General features: G+C 34.2%; 2 protein-coding genes across 2 annotated transcripts; both read right to left on the bottom strand.

The window, feature by feature from the left end:
- Positions 1-8,727: 8,727 nt before the first annotated feature.
- Positions 8,728-9,069, bottom strand: LOC143245599 (uncharacterized). Its single transcript, XM_076491956.1, has one exon. It carries the CDS (start codon positions 9,067-9,069, stop codon positions 8,728-8,730), a length of 342 nt encoding a protein of 113 aa, XP_076348071.1.
- Positions 9,070-11,370: 2,301 nt separating this feature from the next.
- Positions 11,371-17,745, bottom strand: LOC143245010 (protein obstructor-E-like). The gene is made up of 3 exons (XM_076490739.1): positions 17,575-17,745; positions 15,427-15,831; positions 11,371-13,868 (listed from the first exon to the last, which is right to left on the bottom strand). The coding sequence occupies exons 1-3, from the start codon at positions 17,615-17,617 to the stop codon at positions 13,642-13,644; spliced, it is 675 nt and encodes a 224-aa protein (XP_076346854.1). The 5' UTR covers positions 17,618-17,745; the 3' UTR covers positions 11,371-13,641.
- Positions 17,746-19,088: the final 1,343 nt, after the last annotated feature.

Consider the following 19,088-nt stretch of genomic DNA (forward strand, 5'->3'; position numbering starts at 1 on the left):
AAATTTTCAATAAATCTGATAAAACCTCCACGAAGATGGATAATAATCTATACTGTATAAATTATTTGCAGTAAATTTACATTTGTACGCATATTTCCAATAAGGATTAAAGTGATGGATAATTCTTATATACCAATAAAGATTATAGTGAAAGATCAATGCTTGTCTACCAATAAAGATTATAGTGAAAGATCAATGCTTGTCTACCAATAAAGATTATAGTGATGGATCATTTCTTATGTAACCCATAATACAAGAATTTAATAACACTATATTAGCAATCATCTCCATTAAACAATTTTTTTCAATTTAAGATATTAATATGTGTTACCCCACGGAGGCCCGAAGGTAAGTCTGTGGGTTTACAAAGTTGGAAATTAGGTTTTGATACCCGTGATACGTAAAACACAGATAGCTCAATGTGTATCACTGTGTTTAACAACAAATATGCAAAAAATTAATATGTGCTTCACGACAGCAACACAAACTTTTTCCGCTAAAACTATTGCGAAGAGGCAGAAATGAAAGTAAAATCCATCAAAATTGTCAAGATTAAAATGATTTAAAATTTAAAGTAGTAATTGATAAATAGAATTTTGTTTGTTTGTTGTTAAACGCAAAGATACACTTTGAATTATCTGTGCTATTATAGGTCTGAGATTGTTTGTTTGGAAATTTCGCACAAAGCTACTCGAGGGCTATCTGTGCTAGCCGTCCCTAATTTAGCAGTGTAAGACTAGAGGGAAGGCAGGTCATCACCACCCACCACCAACTCTTGGGCTTCTTTAACTGATTATACGGCTGGGAGGGCGATGTTTAGCGCGACGCGGGCGCGAACCCGAGTGTTACGCGCTAGGCCATGCCGGGCCAGGTCTGAGATATTCTAGGCTTTTTTAACTGATTACTGCGATGTGAGTGTTTTATTCATTTTTATTAATTTAAATTATAATTTTTGTTACTGCCACATCAACTCTTTCCATTATTTCCAAATCAAAAATCCAAACTAAAATAAAAACAACAACAACAAATTATTTACCAACAGCTTTATTTTACCTAGAACGCTAACATTGGATACCCCCCTCCAAAAAACTAACAAAACGTTTTAACATTATGCCAACATCCAAACTTCTAAATGTCCATCTTAATCTTTAGATATCACGAAAACAACAGTTTTTATACACTTCTTTTGTGACATTCTAAAATACTTCTCTAAACCACAAATTGAAACGCTCTATTTGCTAGTGATATACCCTCCTTACTACGTTTCCTGAAAAAAACCTCTACAATATGTGAGATAAGTTGCAATTTAGAAGACTGACCTACATAAAGGAATTTGTCGCAACAGGCAACATATTTAGAAAATTTAAAATCTTTCTTTCTTTGATTCACGTCAATTTCCAAACCAATTGAAAATGCATTGCAACTAAAGAGTGGCTTATGGCTATTTCAAACATTTGTATACTGTAAACGTAAAACTAAATATCGTAATATTTTGGAAAAGCAAATCTTTAATATTCTTAATACAAGGGGGAGAAACCATACCCCAAACCAAACAAGAGAATACTTTCATCTGCAAAATGAAGAACACAAAAGAAAACCTCCTGACATACAACACACTAAACAACAATTAAAAGTTTTTACAGGCAGATAAACCAAACGCTAAAACCAGAGGTTCGATTCCCTCGGTAGACTTAGCAGATAGCCAGATGTGGCTTTGCTATAAGAAAACACACACACACATCTCATCAGTAATGTTTTCATTAACAGATCATCGTCGTTTATGTACCAACTGCTTCTATTCAAACTTTTTCTTTGCTATTTGTATTTTGCAATTTTGTTGCTCCTGTGTTACTAGAGTGATTGTGTTTCACAACTGCATAGTTAAGTTTCTTCAATTGCACAAATAAACTGGCGTTGCTTACGTAGTGTGTGTGTTTTCTTGTAGCAAAGCCACGTCGGGCTACCTGCTGAACCTAACCCCTGATTTGCTTACGTTGACCAGTGGCTACTCGTTTGGAGGGTAGAAGATCTTGGTCTTGTTTCCTCCAAAAAAAGGAAAAATCGTGCTTCCCACTGTGGGGCTGTGGGCATGCTATTCAATTAAAGTAGGTTAAGAATTGCCGGTTGGTCTTGTTGACTAGCTGCCTTCTCTCTAGTTTATCAATTTAAAATTAGTGAGGATTAGCCCAAATAGCCCTTGTGTAGTTTCGCAAGAATTCCCTAAACAAATTTTCTATCGTACTCCTCTACCTGATTTGGCGACTATATATTAATAATTAATTCTTTATTTAATTACATGATCAAATTTCCGCATTCATATAGGTCCTAACACATTACTGTTGGGAAACTTGTATTGAACTCTAGAAAATTTTCAAGAATGTTCAACCACATATAATAGCTGTATGTCTTTGTTGTAAACATATGGAATAAGTATATTTGAAAAGAGTAAAATAATTGAATTTAGAGACCAATCAATTTGCTACAATAGTGTATGTATTATATTATCGCTAATAGTAACATATATGTATACAAAGGAATTTATCTTCAATTAGAGAATTTATTCAAGGTCGTTTCACGAATTTGTTTTGCAAGACCTTAATTTTCATGAAACATTTGTTACATTATTAGAAAATGGTATTATTCATTATGGTAGAACTTAATACTATGGATTGCTAAAGTTTTCAAAAGACCACCCTATTGAATTCCTGAGCGAAAAGCAACTACTCACAATACTGGTTAAAATACTTTATGTGCATGTGCATTAACAATGAGCTGAAAATGTTAACATTTCTAATGTAACAATTCAGAAATTTCTAAAACAGCAACTTTTTCATTTACTACCCAATTACTTACACGACTGCACTAACAGCTTGAAATATCGCCATAAGACTTCTCTATATTGATATGTGGTTACCCACTTTTAATATTCCGATAAGTAAATACAAAATATACATTTGCTTAAATATATTTTAACTCCATTTCAACCTAACAGATGGTGGACATATGGATGGATCGAATGGCGGCAGTTTCTGAAACTTAAAGTAAACAAACAAAAATATTAAAAATTTATGAATTTTAAAATGAAGTAGGCGTCTTGTTACAAAAATAATGAAACTAGAATAATAATTACAATAATAAAATCTGACTTCTTTTGAGAACTTATACATTTACCTGTAGGCCAAAATAAGAATTACGTTTTACATATTTTTTATAATAGTTTTAGTCCTTGTAAAAATATATAATTATCGAGATATGGTTATACTGAAAGTTTATAGATATAAACATTGTGTCCATTCAATGGACATATAAAATTCAACAAGTGAAGAAAAATGAAATTACAATTTTAACGGAAAGTAAGAATCGTTACTACAATTAAAAAGTAAGGTCGTCCTAGTTGAATAGATTGTTCAATCTATTCTTCAGTCAGTACTTTAGTTGGCATCATAAACGGTGTAGGTAAATGAAGCAGCCTAAATATGTAAACTAGAATGAATTTTACTAGTTATCTTATTACATATTTTAATATTTTATGTAGGATTTGCGTTAATCGAACATTTAGTTGTTTGATTTGTTTGTTTATTTTCGAATTTCGCACAAAGCTACTCGAGGGCTATCTGTGCTCGCCGTCCCTAATTGAGCAGTGTAAGACTAGAGGGAAGGCAGCTAGTCATCACCACCCACCGCCAACTCTTGGGCTACTCTTTTACCAACGAATAGTGGGATTGACCGTCACATTATAACCCCCCACGGCTGAAAGGGTGAGCATGTTTGGCGCGACGGGGATGCGAACCCGCGACCCTCAGGTTACGAGTCGCACGCTTTAACACGTTTGGCCATGCCGGACCCCAGTTGTTTGAAATACAAAAAATGTTAATTCTAGATTTCAGTGGAAGTCGGCCTGGCATGGCCAAGCGCGTAAGGCGTGCGTGCGACTCGTAATCCGAGGGTCGCGGGTTCGCGCCCGCGTCGCGCTAAACATGCTCGCCCTCCCAGCCGTGGGGGTGTATAATGTGACGGTCAATCCCACTATTCGTTGGTAAAAGAGTAGCCCAAGAGTTGGCGGTGGGTGGTGATGACTAGCTGCCTTCCCTCTAGTCTTACACTGCTAAATTAGGGACGGCTAGCACAGATAGCCCTCGAGTAGCTTTGTGCGAAATTCCACAACAAACAAACAAAATTCAGTGGAAGTCATTTTTGATGAAATGTTGACTTCTTGTCCTCAGTATTTTAAACCATTTTTGTATTTTTGAGTTTTATCATGTTATATACGTTTACCTACAGTACTGTGTGAAAATGTTAGGACAAGAGCATATTTTTTTCATTCTTTACACTTCATGAGGCTAATTCTTCCATCCCATTACAGAAAGAAAATTTTATTACTATGGTAATGTTTCACTGATCCATGTCGACAACTGAATAAGTCAGGGTGAGAATATTTATCATTCTCTAGAATTCTCATATATGTGTACCAAGAGCATTTCATAAGGGTTCTGTTTGAATAAACATAGCTATCAAATTGTCGTGGTACACCATGCAGTGTTTTGACTATATAGAAAGAAGCAAGGAGCTAACATTTGGTACCGGTATATGCTAGGAGCAATCAATTTAAAAGCACTCTACAAAGATATCTTTGTAACAACAGTGTTTAACGTTGTATATTATGTTTTATTGTCATGCCACAGCCCAAAAGGTACAGAGAAATGTCAGTAGAGTAGAGAGTTTGCATAAAAGTTTCACCTGATACTAGTTGGACTCTCCTACAAATTTCTACAAACTTTAAATGTTCCCGAAATACTGTCAGGTCCAGCCTTGATCGTGAGACCGAGACAGGTAAATTCTAAAATATGAAAGGAAGAGGCAGAACACGTAAACGCAATGATACTGATGTTAAGTATCCTCGTTCATGCATTCTACGGGACAGAAGGAAGACTGCCACTGATCTCAAGCATAAGATGAACAACCATGTACTAAATGACACAAAAATGTTTAGATCTACAGCATCAGGACGAATGAACGAGAATGGAATATTTGATCATGTAGCAGTTGCAAGTATTTACTTCAATCTCCAAATATTCTCAAAAGACTGAAATTTGCTAAAAAGTACAAAAACTGGACTTGTGATGAATGAAAAGGGGTGTTAGGGACGAATAAGTCCAAGTTTAAAATATTTGTCTCAATGTACTCCCAGTGGAATAAAGATGAAAGATACGTACTTCAATACACCTACCATAAAGCATGGAGAAGGCAGTGTGATGGTTAGATGGGGTGTTTTTGCTGAGACAAATGGGGATATTTGCAAAACAGGCGAAACAATGGACCAGCGCAAGTACCACTAGATAACAGTCCGTTGTAGTACACACAGAGATTTGTATATTATTGATTAAGGTCCTACTACAAAGAAGATAATAACCCAAAACACTCATTCAACCCATGCAGAAATTACTTAGCTGAGAAAGTAACTGCTAATGTCATTCATAATGATGCAATGGGCCTCAAAAAACCCCGATATCAACCCAATTGAGCAGATCTGGGATTTTATAAATCAAAATCTGGAAAATTCAAAAGTTTACTTCCAAAGATACTTTATGAGCATGAAATAAAGTCGCTAGGAGTAAAATCCCAAATTTAGTTTCGATAGTTTTCATAGGTAAAGCATAGAAAGCCAGTTGTGCAGCAAAGCTTTTAAAAGCAAAGAGAAAAAAATCCAAATTATCACATTTTTTTCTTACAATAAACGTTCGAAGATTTTTTTAGACTGAGAAGACACCTTTGGATTTTAATATGGGAATACGGTAAGAATTAATTAGGTTAATTTTTATATATATTTTGTAAGTTTATTCTCGTAATTTAATAGCTATATCTATAAAAATCTCAGTAGCGAAAGTTTCATTTTGCATGAAAATATCTTTAACAGTCTTATATCATGTGAATAATATATTTCTTATGTCAGTTTTCTTCACATAACCTGAAACTTTGTTCTCCTAAAACTTCAATCACTTGATGTTTACACAAAATCAGGTAAATCAGCATATACTTGATCACATTCTATGTTTAAAATACTTTTGTTGCTAAAGGAGAAAGTCGAATTTTGAATTTAACTGAAGTTTTGATTTGTGATTTTTATAGAAAATTATCATTAAAATTAAAATCACATATGAATAATATCTGCTTTGAAAGTATAAAACAATCGACATTTGTTATAAGATAAAAACCTTTACAGGACATTTTTTATTTTATTGTTTCTTGAGGTAATTTAATATAAGTAGAATTGGTCGTGGCTTACCATAAAATCAACAAAATTATATTATTTTCTATAGATTATAAAATAATTTTAATCAAAATTACAGTTTACAATATTCAAAATAATTGTGTTACTTTCATAGGATTCTCTCTCAATTACGCAGATTTTCGTATCAAGCTTCCCCTTTACTAATTTCTTTTTAACTTGGCTTCATAATACGCTAGCAATACTATGGTAGCCATAGGAATCTAGCCCTTTATTTTGGTCATTGGTGTCATTTATTTTAGTAAGTAAAATTTTGGTTATAAGTGAATTCTTAGTATTTAAGTAGAACCGATAAATGAAGTATATGTTTTGTGTTCCACATTTCAAGTTTATAAGTAATTCGCCTTTTTTATAATTTATCTTGCACTGTAGAAATGTGAAGTTATCTCAAACACACTTATTCTTAAAGTTAAAAAAAAAAAGAAAAATGCCATATAGAAATATTAAAGTATTGTACGCACTCTTCTTGGCCATGGTAAGTAGTCAGCTCTAGTTGGCTCTCTAGGTAAACCTTTGAAAAATACATTTATAATATAACTGTTCATTCCACCTAACCATGAGAGAATGAACAGTTATATTATAAATATATTTTTCACTTCATGATATTTTACTTTCTAAACACGACTGTGAAGACCATTCGAATAATCTAATCTGAGTCGATTTCTCACGGAAACGATTTAAAAATTATAAAACTGGCAATCTTTTTTATTTTGAAATGAAAATATTAACTTTGTATGTATCCAACGTTTAGAAAACGCTAGATTCTTGTTCGTCTTTCGTTTTAATATTGCACCTATGTAACCTCTAGGTTAAATTCGTACATTTGATACTCCAAGCTTAAGCAAAAATTTACAAAATGTTTCTATTAATCATATTTCCTGTCGTTTAAAACGTCTGGTCAGAAATGTATGTACATTTCACACTTGATGGCAAATTTATGATACTCTATGTTTATGTGGTATTAACGAAGTGAAATCTTTTAAGGGTTGTTTGAATTTCGTGCAAAGCTACATAAGGGCTATTTGCACTAGCCATACCTAATTTAGCAGTGTAAGAATAGAGGGAAGGCTGTTAGTCATCACCACTCACCGCCAACTCTTGGGCTACTCTTTTACCAACAAATAGTGGGATTAACCATAACATTTTAATGCCTCCACGGCTGGAAGGGCGAGTTTATTTGGTGTATCTGAGATTCGAACTCGCGACCTTTAGATTACGAGTCGAGCGCCAAATTAAGAAGTTAACTGCTAATGTAGAAAATTTGTTCTTGTACTCTTTGATGGTAATTACATAAACTTATTATTCTTAAGTTTATACATTTATATATTGCATAAGTTACGTCATTATCATGTATAGATGTGTCACATGACTTAAGACTGATGTGAGCCATACATGCTAGACTACATTTTTAATAGCCATTCAGACCATACAATATACATTTACCTGCTAAATCAAGACCAAATCCATGTATACGTATTGTTTCTAGAAAAGTTTACGATATATTTAATATATTTTTTCTACTTCTTAGTTTAATCATTTCCATACCTCCATCATGTTTTCTACTGCTGGATTCAAAATGACCGACGATTATCTGCTTCAATTTTATGAAAAAGATTAGTCGATTATAAAGTCATCGCAACCCTGTCTTCGAGGAATAACTGTTCTGAATGCTTATCTTGTTTTAACATTTTACCATCTCATAATACTAATATACTAATTGCTACTTGTGATGCAGTTCAAATTAACGAGTAACTTTCGTGCCTACAACTAACTGTGACAGTGGTTACGTAGTTGGACTGGGACGTTGTTGGGTAGAACGAGCACCTCGGTCTCATCCATTAATTAATTTTGTTGTTAGTTTGCTGTTATTAATATGCTAGCTTTGTTGATATGTGTTTATTAATTGAGCACACATGTACAAAAAAAATACAAACTGTGACATCACAATACTTCCTGTTCCTGTCATGAATAATGTTCTCCTTGAGTTATTCCTAACTACAGGTGGCAGCACTTATCTCAATATTCTTAACACTCCCACTTAATTGTAAGTTTTACACAAACTTACAATTACTGTCAATAATCTTACAGTTATTTTAAATGTTTTACAATTACTTTCAATCTGTTATTATAATCGTCACTTTATCTGGTTTATTTATACATTGGTGCCAGTCCAACATTATCTCTGAATCTTTCAAATGCATTTCTAGCAAATGGCTTTGTAAGAATGTCAGCAGTCATACTGTTTGTAGGACAATATTCCAGTTTTACTGATCCGTTCTGCACACATTGGCGAATGAAGTGGTAGCAAATATCAATGTTTTTTTTTATTCTTGCATGACCCACTGGATTCTGTGCCATTGCGATTGTTCCTTGGTTATCTTCCATGATACGAACAGGGTCTCAACTTCGGAACCTATTTCTTGCAGTAGCCTTCTCAACCATTATGTTTCCTGTGCTGCAAGACTCAAGGCTATATACTCTGCTTCTGAGGTGGACAGGGCCATCGTGGATTGCTTTTTGCTAATCCAACTTACAGCTGCTTCTGCTTGAATGAAGATATTTCCTGATGTGGACTTCCTATCATCCAGGTCTCCAGCAAAATCTGCATCTGGGTAACCAGTAATGACATCTCCTGGTACCTTTTCAAATTTAAGACTAAGATCAGTTGTTCCTTTCAAGTAACGTAGGATTCTCTTTGCTGCTGTCAAATGTACTGTATTGGGCTGAGCACAATATTTAGATATTGCTCCTACTGCATATGCAGTATCTGGTCTTGTTCCCATTGCAGCTACAGAAGGCTGCCTACCAACGACTGGTACAAACTGCGGTCAACCTGAGTGCTAACACCATCATCCTTTTACAGTTTCACGTTTACATCTGATGGAGTTGCAACTGCTTTACACTCAGTTATTCCATATTTCACCAGCATAGTTTGGATATACTGTCTTTGATTTAACCATACACAGCCATTCTTTTCATCCTGAACAACACTGAGTCCAAGGATGTAATGGAGCTTTCCAAGGTCTTTCATGCGGAATTTTTCCTTCAGTGCTTCATTTATAGTGATTATTTCATCATCATTATCAGCAACCAAAATAATGTCATCCACATATACTGCAACTATTTCTAGATTTTCACCCTTCCGTATGTAAACACATGGATCTGCTGAACTCTGAACAAGTTCCAGTTCCATCATCTGTTCATGAAATGATTGTTCCAACAGCGTGGTGACTGTTTTAATCCATACAGTGATTTTTTTTCAGTTTACACACAAGATTTTTCTTTCCTGGAACAGCGTAGCCTTCCAGTTGTTCCATGTATATCTTTTCATTCAGACTTCCATTCAGAAATGCAGTTATGACATCCATCTGGTGAACTTTTAAGTTGTTCTGCACAGCAAATGCAATCAAGGAGCGAATTGATGCATAGCGCACCATTGGGGAGAAGGTTTCCTCGTAATCCAGATCATAATTCTGCGAGTAACCTTTGGTCACCAGCCTACTCTTGAACCTCTCTACGTTTCCAGTATTTTCATACTTAACTTTGAATACCCACTTACAATCTATAGGTTTTTCCAACTGGTAATTCCACCAAATCCCAGGTGTCGTTTTCTTGTAAAGACTGAAATTCCAGGTCTGTGGCTGAATTTCACTCCTTTGCATTGTCACTTTACATTGCTTCACTTAATGTGCTTGGCTCTAACATACTGCATAAGTTTGCAGTGTAACAAACTGATTCATTTGCTGCTGCCATATCAGCATACTCATCATATCCATTGCAGATGGGGGTTTCATGTTTCTTGCTGGTCGTTCAGCTTTATCTTTAGCTTTAACTTCTGGTTCTTGGTCCACTATCTGTTCACTTGATGAGATATACTCATTTGTCACAGGCTCTTGACCAAATTTTGTCTTCTGCCACACTTGTAACACTTAAAGCTGTTACCATTTTTCTTTGTTTCTTGTGTTCCATGTGGTTTGAAGTTGCTGCGAGTGGCTAATGCAGTTGATGATGTTTCATTCGATGTGGTGTTTTTCTTCTTTTGTTCTTCATTAATCAGTGCCTGTTGCACAAATTCTAATGAGATATCATCAATTTCGGTTTCCAGGGCTGTTACAATTGTATCATAGCTAGCTGATATTTGTGACGCTGATATAGCTTTCACACAACAAGACATTCCTGGAACTAATATAGTTATATATAGATATTTGCACCTGGAGTTAGTTCTAAAAATAAATCAACCTTCTTTAGCTAGTAAGTACAAGTAAAACATTTCTGTGGCAACATTCAGCCATAGAGTGTTATATATTCCAAATGATGCAATTTTTGCTGTATTATATACTTCCTTCAATAAAGAAAAAATTAGAATGTCAGTGTTGTATCACTATGATCTTCAAGCCTTGTTTCAGATATTAACTTGCGTTTTTCGTTTTAAATAGCATATTACTGACTTACGTAAAATATAATAGGAATGGTATAATGTTATGTCACTAAAATAAAACAACAGTTTAAAACTTATTGAATCTGTCAATAGTTTTAAACCATTTTATTCTGCATGTTTAACTTACACTATTATTTCTATTTCGCTTTTCAAAAATGTTTTACAGTTAGCATCATTGCTTGTTGCTTAATTCGTTTTTTGGTTATACTAAATATTCAACTTTGCAAACATTCTACCACTGTTAATTCGATAAAAGAAAATACTTCTACTTAATTATTCCTAGTTGTCTCTTTGAAAATACATTAAATCTAACGGGTGTTTAATAGACCACAAGCTTTAGTTAATGCAATAACTTACAATGTTTTCTACACTTACCAAGAGTTATTGGTTTCTACGCTTTACAAATATGTAAAAGTTTCAAGTGGTTTTCTGTTTTACAGCAATTATTAGTTAGTATTCTGTTGGTTGATTCTTTAGCTTAACTTAGCAACTTATTCCTAACTGTTTATACTACGATAGCATCGACACTGTACAATAACTACTTAGCGAATAGCACAGTTTTTAAAACCTGATCACCGAGTAAACTTAGTCTGTTGACTTGGTTGTTATATATTTCTATATAAAAAAGAAATGATTTACGAAGATCCATGGTGATTAATGCTGGTTTGATACCAGTATAGTTTATTAAGAATATAATAAGGTTTGTAATAGTAATAAATGTAGGATTCTTTCTTATACATTAATTTTTCTGCTCAATAACTCGGCTAATTAATAAACAAAAGAGGAAGAAAAGAAACACGTAACTACTGATGACCTTATTACTTACATCAGATCCCCTTGATAACCTCTTACATGAGTTCTGAGAAGAATTCTGATAATTATTAAGTAAATTATAGTATTGCAGGTCATAAAAAACACATAAATGGAGGGAAATAAGAGCAAGACTTTTGTTTATTCTGTATTTTAGCATCACAGGAAGAACAAAAGAAATGGTCCATTTGTTCGTATCTTTGGAGTTTTTTCACAATCCCTTACTAACGCAGAAAAGTAAGGTTATTTTCTCCAATTAACTTGTTTGTTGCATTCAGGTGATTTGAAATTTTCAGGAGTAGCTACTATGTGCAACATGGATGAATCACATGATACGAATTTGTATGTGATTATAACGTGTGATACTTATAACGAAACCAACATTGCCCACCAAACTGTCGCGTTTCATATTAGTAATCTGTCAAAAGTAGTCCAAAATAATAAGAATAAGGTAACATTATACCACTGAAATAATTAAATATTTTATAAATTATCGATTTTTTAATAGTTTTAAATGATTTCTTTGCAATACATAGCTTACACTGTTATTTACTTTTAACTTTAAACAAAATGTGGCCTGGCATGGCCTATCGCGTAAGACGTGCGACTCGTAATCCGAGAGTCGCGGGTTCGCATCCCCCTCGCGCCAAACATGCTCGCCCTTTCAACCGTGGGGGCGTTATAATGTGACGGCCAATCCCACTATTCGTTGACTAAAAGAGTAGCCCAAGAGTTGGCGGTGGGTGGTGATGACTAGCTGCCTTCCCTCTAGTCTTACACTGCTAAATTAGGGACGGCGCGGTGCAGTGGGCTAACAATCTACTCACTTAAATACTTGTTGAAGAATCCGCAAGAGGTTGCAGCCCTATGTTCCTAAATGGAATTTAATGGTGATAACTAACTAACTAAACGAAATGTATACGAGTCGTATATTAACCTTCAAGTGGTCATACAAACGTTATAGAACTAATTTCGATAAAATACTTATGAGACTGAATGTCTGTGTTAGCCCACAACGAATTAGTTGCTAGTAATGATATTAACTTGAAGGTTAATATATACATTTCGTTTAAAGTTAAAAATAATTAATAGTGTAAGTTAATATAACTTAAAACACAATATTTTAGAGTATATTGAGACTAGGTTTGATTTGAATTTCGCACAAAGCTACATGAGGGCTATCTGCGCTAGCCGTCCTTAAGTTAGCAGTGTAAGACTAGAGGAAAGGCCGCCAGTCATCACCGCCAACTCTTGGGTTACTCTTTTACCAACGAATAGTGGTATTAACCGTCATATTATAACGACCCCACGGCTGAAAGGGCGAGCATGTTTGGTGTGATGGGGATTCGAACCCGCAACCCTTGGATTACGAGTCAAGTGCCTTAACCACCTGGCCATGCCGGGCCCTTAAGAGTAGGAACAAAGATTTATTTATCGCTGTTAAACGTTAGCTTTTTTACTTTAATATATTTGTTAGCCCTCAAATAGTTCAACGCGGAATTGATCAAAACAAGCCACTGTTTCTAGTAACTATGCACTGCATACATATAGCTTATTTTGGTTGTAACCATTGTCAAGGTGAACACGTGTAATATTAATCTTTATAATAAAAAAATTTCGCTAATATTAAAAAATATATTCATCGTATAATAATGTATTGCCAAAATCACCAGAAACTTTTAACGATAAACTGATATCAAAATATATATATATTTTTTCACATTTGGTATGAGTCATTTACATGCATTCCATTTTACACAGCGATAATATATTTATTGCAAGAAGCAATGTGCCAGGCTAATATCGGTATGCTAAAATGCTTTATCTAAGCTTTGCGTATTAAGGCTTTCAAGGTTCAAAACAACTTTTCTGCCTTACATCATTGTTGAGAATATAATCGGTAATGTTCAGTAAATTCATTAATACTCTTTGTCAATCTGTAGAATACACATAAACACTATAAATATAAATTATTCGATAAAACAAACATCTTTTGTTAGAAATGCATATTTTGATTTTTTTTTTGACAAAACCACATAACTTTGAGTACATTTTAAATTATTGTAATTATTCAGGGTCTATTAAAAAGCAACAATCTAAAAATACATTACAAGTGAGTGCGTTTTGTTTTCGGCCAGTCGCATTGTTTTTCAACTGTATTAAAAATGAGAGCTTTTGGACATTTATTCATGTTTGGAATACCTCCCCTACACTGGATGAACTTGGAGGGTACAAATGGATACTCAAAGAGACCATTCAGCTGAGGGCATCTCCACTTCTTGGTAATAAGTTCCTCGTCTGAAACTCCTGGGATCTCATTCGGCCAAGGATAATCTGAAAAGGACAGAGGAAGTCCGTTCACTTTCAAATGAAATCAGTTCTTAAAATCAATGGTCTGAACTTGGTTTAAAAAATGCTAGTGGAGAAAGAGTAGTAAGAGTTGTTTATAACTTGTTGTTCAGAAACAGTTCATATAATTTTTTATTTTTTTAAAAATGGGTAAAAATATATTATTGTTCTTCAAACGTATGAGAAGTGGGTGCAGTGTTTGTGCATAATTAATTTTCACAGTACATAAAAGCTCGGCAAATTATCATTCAGCTGAGCATAGCACATGCTTGCAAAACAGATATTTCAAATGTTTTTGTTGACCACAACTAGTGTATATATTGTAGACAGATGAATAGCTTAATACAATTCTAGAAATCAAAATTTAACACAGTCAACTATTTTAATTCTGAAACGCCACTGATGCAAACCAAAAACTTTTATGAGAATGATACAAGTTGGCTTGTTTAGACTAACCTGTCAAGCATTGCATCAGTTTGATCCTTTTGAATATTGTCTTCATTAAGGTGTAACACGATTTAATGTATTGAAATCATTTTTCTTATTACAAATATGACAGTGATTCATTTCATTTGACTGATGTGTGGTAGCTATATTTTTGTTGAAAACAAGTAACATCTTACAATTTGTATATGAAGTTGGAACAGATGTTTAATCATTAATTTGCAGCTTTTATGTTCTATGGGGATTTCAGGAGAATGCTTAACAGGAGACAACTAGAATCATCTTCTCTCAACCCATACATACGGAGTTTGTTGTTTTGAATGGCTGTGTTACCATCATATAACCATAATTACATACATGTGCTGATATGGTACATATATATAACATATGTGTTTGACGTTCCCACCCCTATAGAGGTCAACTTAAATTGTTGCACAGGTCCCCGGTAAATGTTAATTTTGTTATCAGAGGCATTCATAGGAAGTTGCGATGAGTATAACATCTCATTTTGTCACTTTTGTACTTAACCATCATAAAAGTGGAGTTAGTTTGATGTCATAAAAATTATGTGCTGTAATATGTAATACTAATGTAAAAGTAAATTAATTTAATTTTTATGCTATATGATTCTTGATGTCATCTTCGCACATTAGGAAATTTAATCGCTTTCACTTAGTCTTTTCAGCTCGTTATATCACTCTTTTATTTTATTCGATACAAAAAGAAAACTCTAACCTAAAGTACATGCCTAACATTCGTGTAAAGAGGTAAATATACATGACTAGTAGTGTGTTTTGTAATAATTTCAAAAATTGTTCAAAAAATCTAGGTAACTTGATTTTGCTAAAGTACTAAAATAATAATATTACAGTAAATCAATAATTAAAAATCAGCTTTTTATAGATGTTAAACTATGCTCCCACGGTTAAAGATTTTTCAATAGAACAGGTAGAAGATGAAGAGATGTAATCTGTCCTTCATAAATAACGAACTCCTCACTCGTTATAAAAACAATACTTTCTAGCCACTCATTTTCTTATGAATAAAAGATGAAAAGTTTAAGAAAATTTTTTATGTTAATACTAATATGTTGCACAACCTTCTTCACAGTCCGTGTTTTCTTTGTAATCGCACTCATTCTTCATTTTGTTGAAAAGTAGTCCTACTGGGCATGACATAACGTAAGGGACGTTGTTGGAGCATTGTATGAACCAGGAGCAATCTGGTTCATACGGGAAAAGGCCCTCTGTGGTTGAGCATCTATAATTATCTGGTATTGGAGGCTTGGTGGGACACGTAACATGCTCTGGGTGATCACAAGACTGTATTTCCTGATTGAACAGAAGACCATCAGAACATATTTTAGAAAATCCTATTTTGTCCACGCACGAGAGATAGCGACTGCAGTCCACTCTGCTAGCAATCATACAACACTCACACGGGCAAGGATATGTCGTAAAGTTCTTTGATGTTGCAAAGCTCATCAACAAAACGCAGTTGGTCACTAAACATAAAGACATTGAAAAGTCATCTTACAGTAATACTTTAACACTTTCTTATGTTACAATTTAAACAAGACCTAATACTTCTACTTCGATATAAAACGTTATTATGTTTTATTGCTTACACCTCAATATTCTCATTTATATTTCGCAACACACTTCACGTTATTTATTATCTATAAAACCCTTGTAACATCGTTTCTATGCTTTAAAATCATATATGTTAATGTATTTTAAACCTTATATAAGACTTGATATGTATAATTTTTCAAGCCCAAAAGATCTATCTGTTCACTCTTATAAAACACGTAATGGCGTCTGTGTTTGATTTGCGCAGAAACTTTTACTAACTCACAGTATGCTGTTATGATGATATCGTTTACAGCTTAGCGTACATGTCACACTTTTGTGTTTCCGTCATTTACTTTCACTAATTTTGTTAACATTACAGAAAGCTATTTTGATCTTGTGTAGGAAATTATTAAGAGTATCGTAATATTATTACTGTGCCTAAAACCATAATGATTCATTTACTATTCCGTAGTAAATCATTGCGTTATAAATCTCTAGACATTCCGCTATCTTCCACGACCAGAATAGCCACACTGGTAGGTCGCTCGACAAGCACACTGTGGGCTCAAATTCCTATCCCATCAAACATGCTCGTTCTTTCAGCCTTTATTATGTGATTGTTAATCCTACGATTCGTTAGTAAAAGAGCAGCTCAAGAGCTGGCTGTGTGTGGTGATGACTAGGTGCTTTCCCTCTCATGTCTCACTAATAAATTAGCGATTGCTAGTTCACATTGCACTCATGTAGCTTTGCGTGAAATTCAGACTATTATCTCCCGTGTAAATCTTAAGAGTCGTTTGTTTGTTTGTTTTGGAATTTCGCACAAAGCTACTCGAGGGCTATCTGTGCTAGCCGTCCCTAGTTTAGCAGTGTAAGACTAGAGGGAAGGCAGCTAGTCATCACCACCCACCGCCAACTCTTGTACCAACGAATAGTGGGATTGACCGTCACATTATAATGCCCCCACGGCTGGGAGGGCGAGCATATTTGGCGCGACGCGGGCGCGAACCCACGACCCTCGGATTACGAGTCGCACGCCTTACGCGCTTGGCCATGCCAGGCCACTCAAGAGTCGTAATGTTTCTAGGATTGGACAGTAATGCACTTTTCTTATTATTACTTATCATACCCAATTAATCATGATTCAATCGTATAGCAAATATTGATTAATTATGTTCAAAACCCTAGTAATTCCGCAATACTTTAGCATTAAATTCGGCTATTTTCTCACAAAATACTTTTGTTACTTCGTCTAAAATACTTGGTAGTTTTGTTACTATCCCGTAACAAACTTTTAATCTGGTATTTTTTACTTATATTAGTATGATTGCTTTTTTTATTCACTTCTTCAACAAATATTTTCTAAAATATAAAGAGAGTGTATAGCTGAAAGATAGCCAGTTCTAATCTGATGACACTAAGTTCTTTCATTATTCATTTTTCTTTTGCTTCTGAGCTGAAGTCAAAGGCAGTGTGAAATAATGTCGCTGTTGTGGTCGCAACTTTTGGTGATCAATTTCTTTAACAATATCTAGTGTAATAAGCTTTTAAGCATATGAAAATATATAAATTAGATTACGAATAAAAATATTTTAATTATTGCTAATGTGGAAGTACTTTACATTAATAATGAAAGCAAAAAGGTTCATAAATTACAAATGAAACTAACTCACCCACTCCGATAAAACGAAGTTCAAAGATTCGGTTTAGTGACATCTTGTGAACGTTTTCTGCACAGATTTTATCTCATACAGAATAGGATATCACTTTGCTACAGAACATTTACCCTTTTTATATTGTAGATACTTGTTATCACGTTATTATCGCGCGTGCCAGTATGTCTGGTTATCATTGGCAAATGAGAAATGTGATTCTGAATGAGACGAGTATTAAGAAATCGATCATTATTCTGAACTAAGTGAAGTGATATGCAAATAGAATGAACTGCTTACGTCAGTGATATATATTTTATTTGACACAGATACACACTCGAATAGATTAAATCCTTTACTTACTTGCGACAGGTTCCCGATATACACATGATTCTCTTATTTATTTGAGGGTAAACTTTATCAAAAACATGACACTGTTTTTTGTCTGGTATTATTAAAAAATAAGTTTGTTTAATTAAAATTAAGCACAGATCTACATAATGGAATGGCTGTGGTCTGCCCACCACTGGTATCGAAACGCAGTTTCTCGCGTTGTATGTCCGCAGAACTTCCAGATTTTACTCAACTAAATGGTTTGAAATAGCGATATTTACCAAATAAATATGATAATAAATTAGTGATTTGTATAAGTTTGACCCAAATTATTTACAAATAAATTTAACTATCATTCTATTTTTAGCAAATCACATGAAACGAATGGTATAAAAATATTGTGTATTGTTCCATTATTTCAGGTTTAGCATATTTCTGAGTGTTTATGTGTGAAAGTAACAGTTCATAATTCAATAGGCCTCACCATCTTTATGTGTGTATGTTTGTGTGTTTCTTATGGCAAAGCCACATGGGGTTATCTGCTGATCCCACCGAGGGGAATCGAACCCCTCATTTTAGCGTTGTAAATCCGCAGACTTACCGTTGTACCAGCGAAGCGATCCTCACCATATTTTTTGCGATTATTTTTCCAAGTCTTTCACTTTGTTTGTTAGTTGTTTTGAATTTCACGCAAAGCTACATGAAGGCTATCTGCGCTAGCCCTTCCTAATTTAACAGTGTAAGACTAGAGGGAAGGTTGCTGGTCACCCACCGCCAATTCTTGGGCTACTCTTTTACCAACGAATAGTGGGAGTAGCTGTCACATTATAAGGTACCCACTGCTGAAAGGTTGAGTGTATTTGGTGTGACGGATATTCAATCCCGCGATTCTCACATTAGCCACCTGGCCATGCTGGACCAATTACTTTGTAATCTGACAACATACTGCATGCTCTTTTTATCCTAAGGTAACAAGAATAAAAATATCTTTATTTCAGGAAGAGAACTATGTTCAACAGAGTAGTTCACTATCAATATCGATTACCATTATTTTATCATAAAGTTTTGTTTTTATTAAACAAACCAGAATAGTTTTAACTGCGCCTCATTAATATGAGCTAGTTACGACGTAAGTGTGTTTAACCAGGTGAGAGACTTAAAGAAATAAACTTTCCTTTCTAATGTGTTGGATACAACGGTTT

This window comes from Tachypleus tridentatus, chromosome 2 (assembly GCF_004210375.1).
Source record: "Tachypleus tridentatus isolate NWPU-2018 chromosome 2, ASM421037v1, whole genome shotgun sequence".
In the NCBI taxonomy this organism is placed as follows: domain Eukaryota; kingdom Metazoa; phylum Arthropoda; class Merostomata; order Xiphosura; family Limulidae; genus Tachypleus; species Tachypleus tridentatus.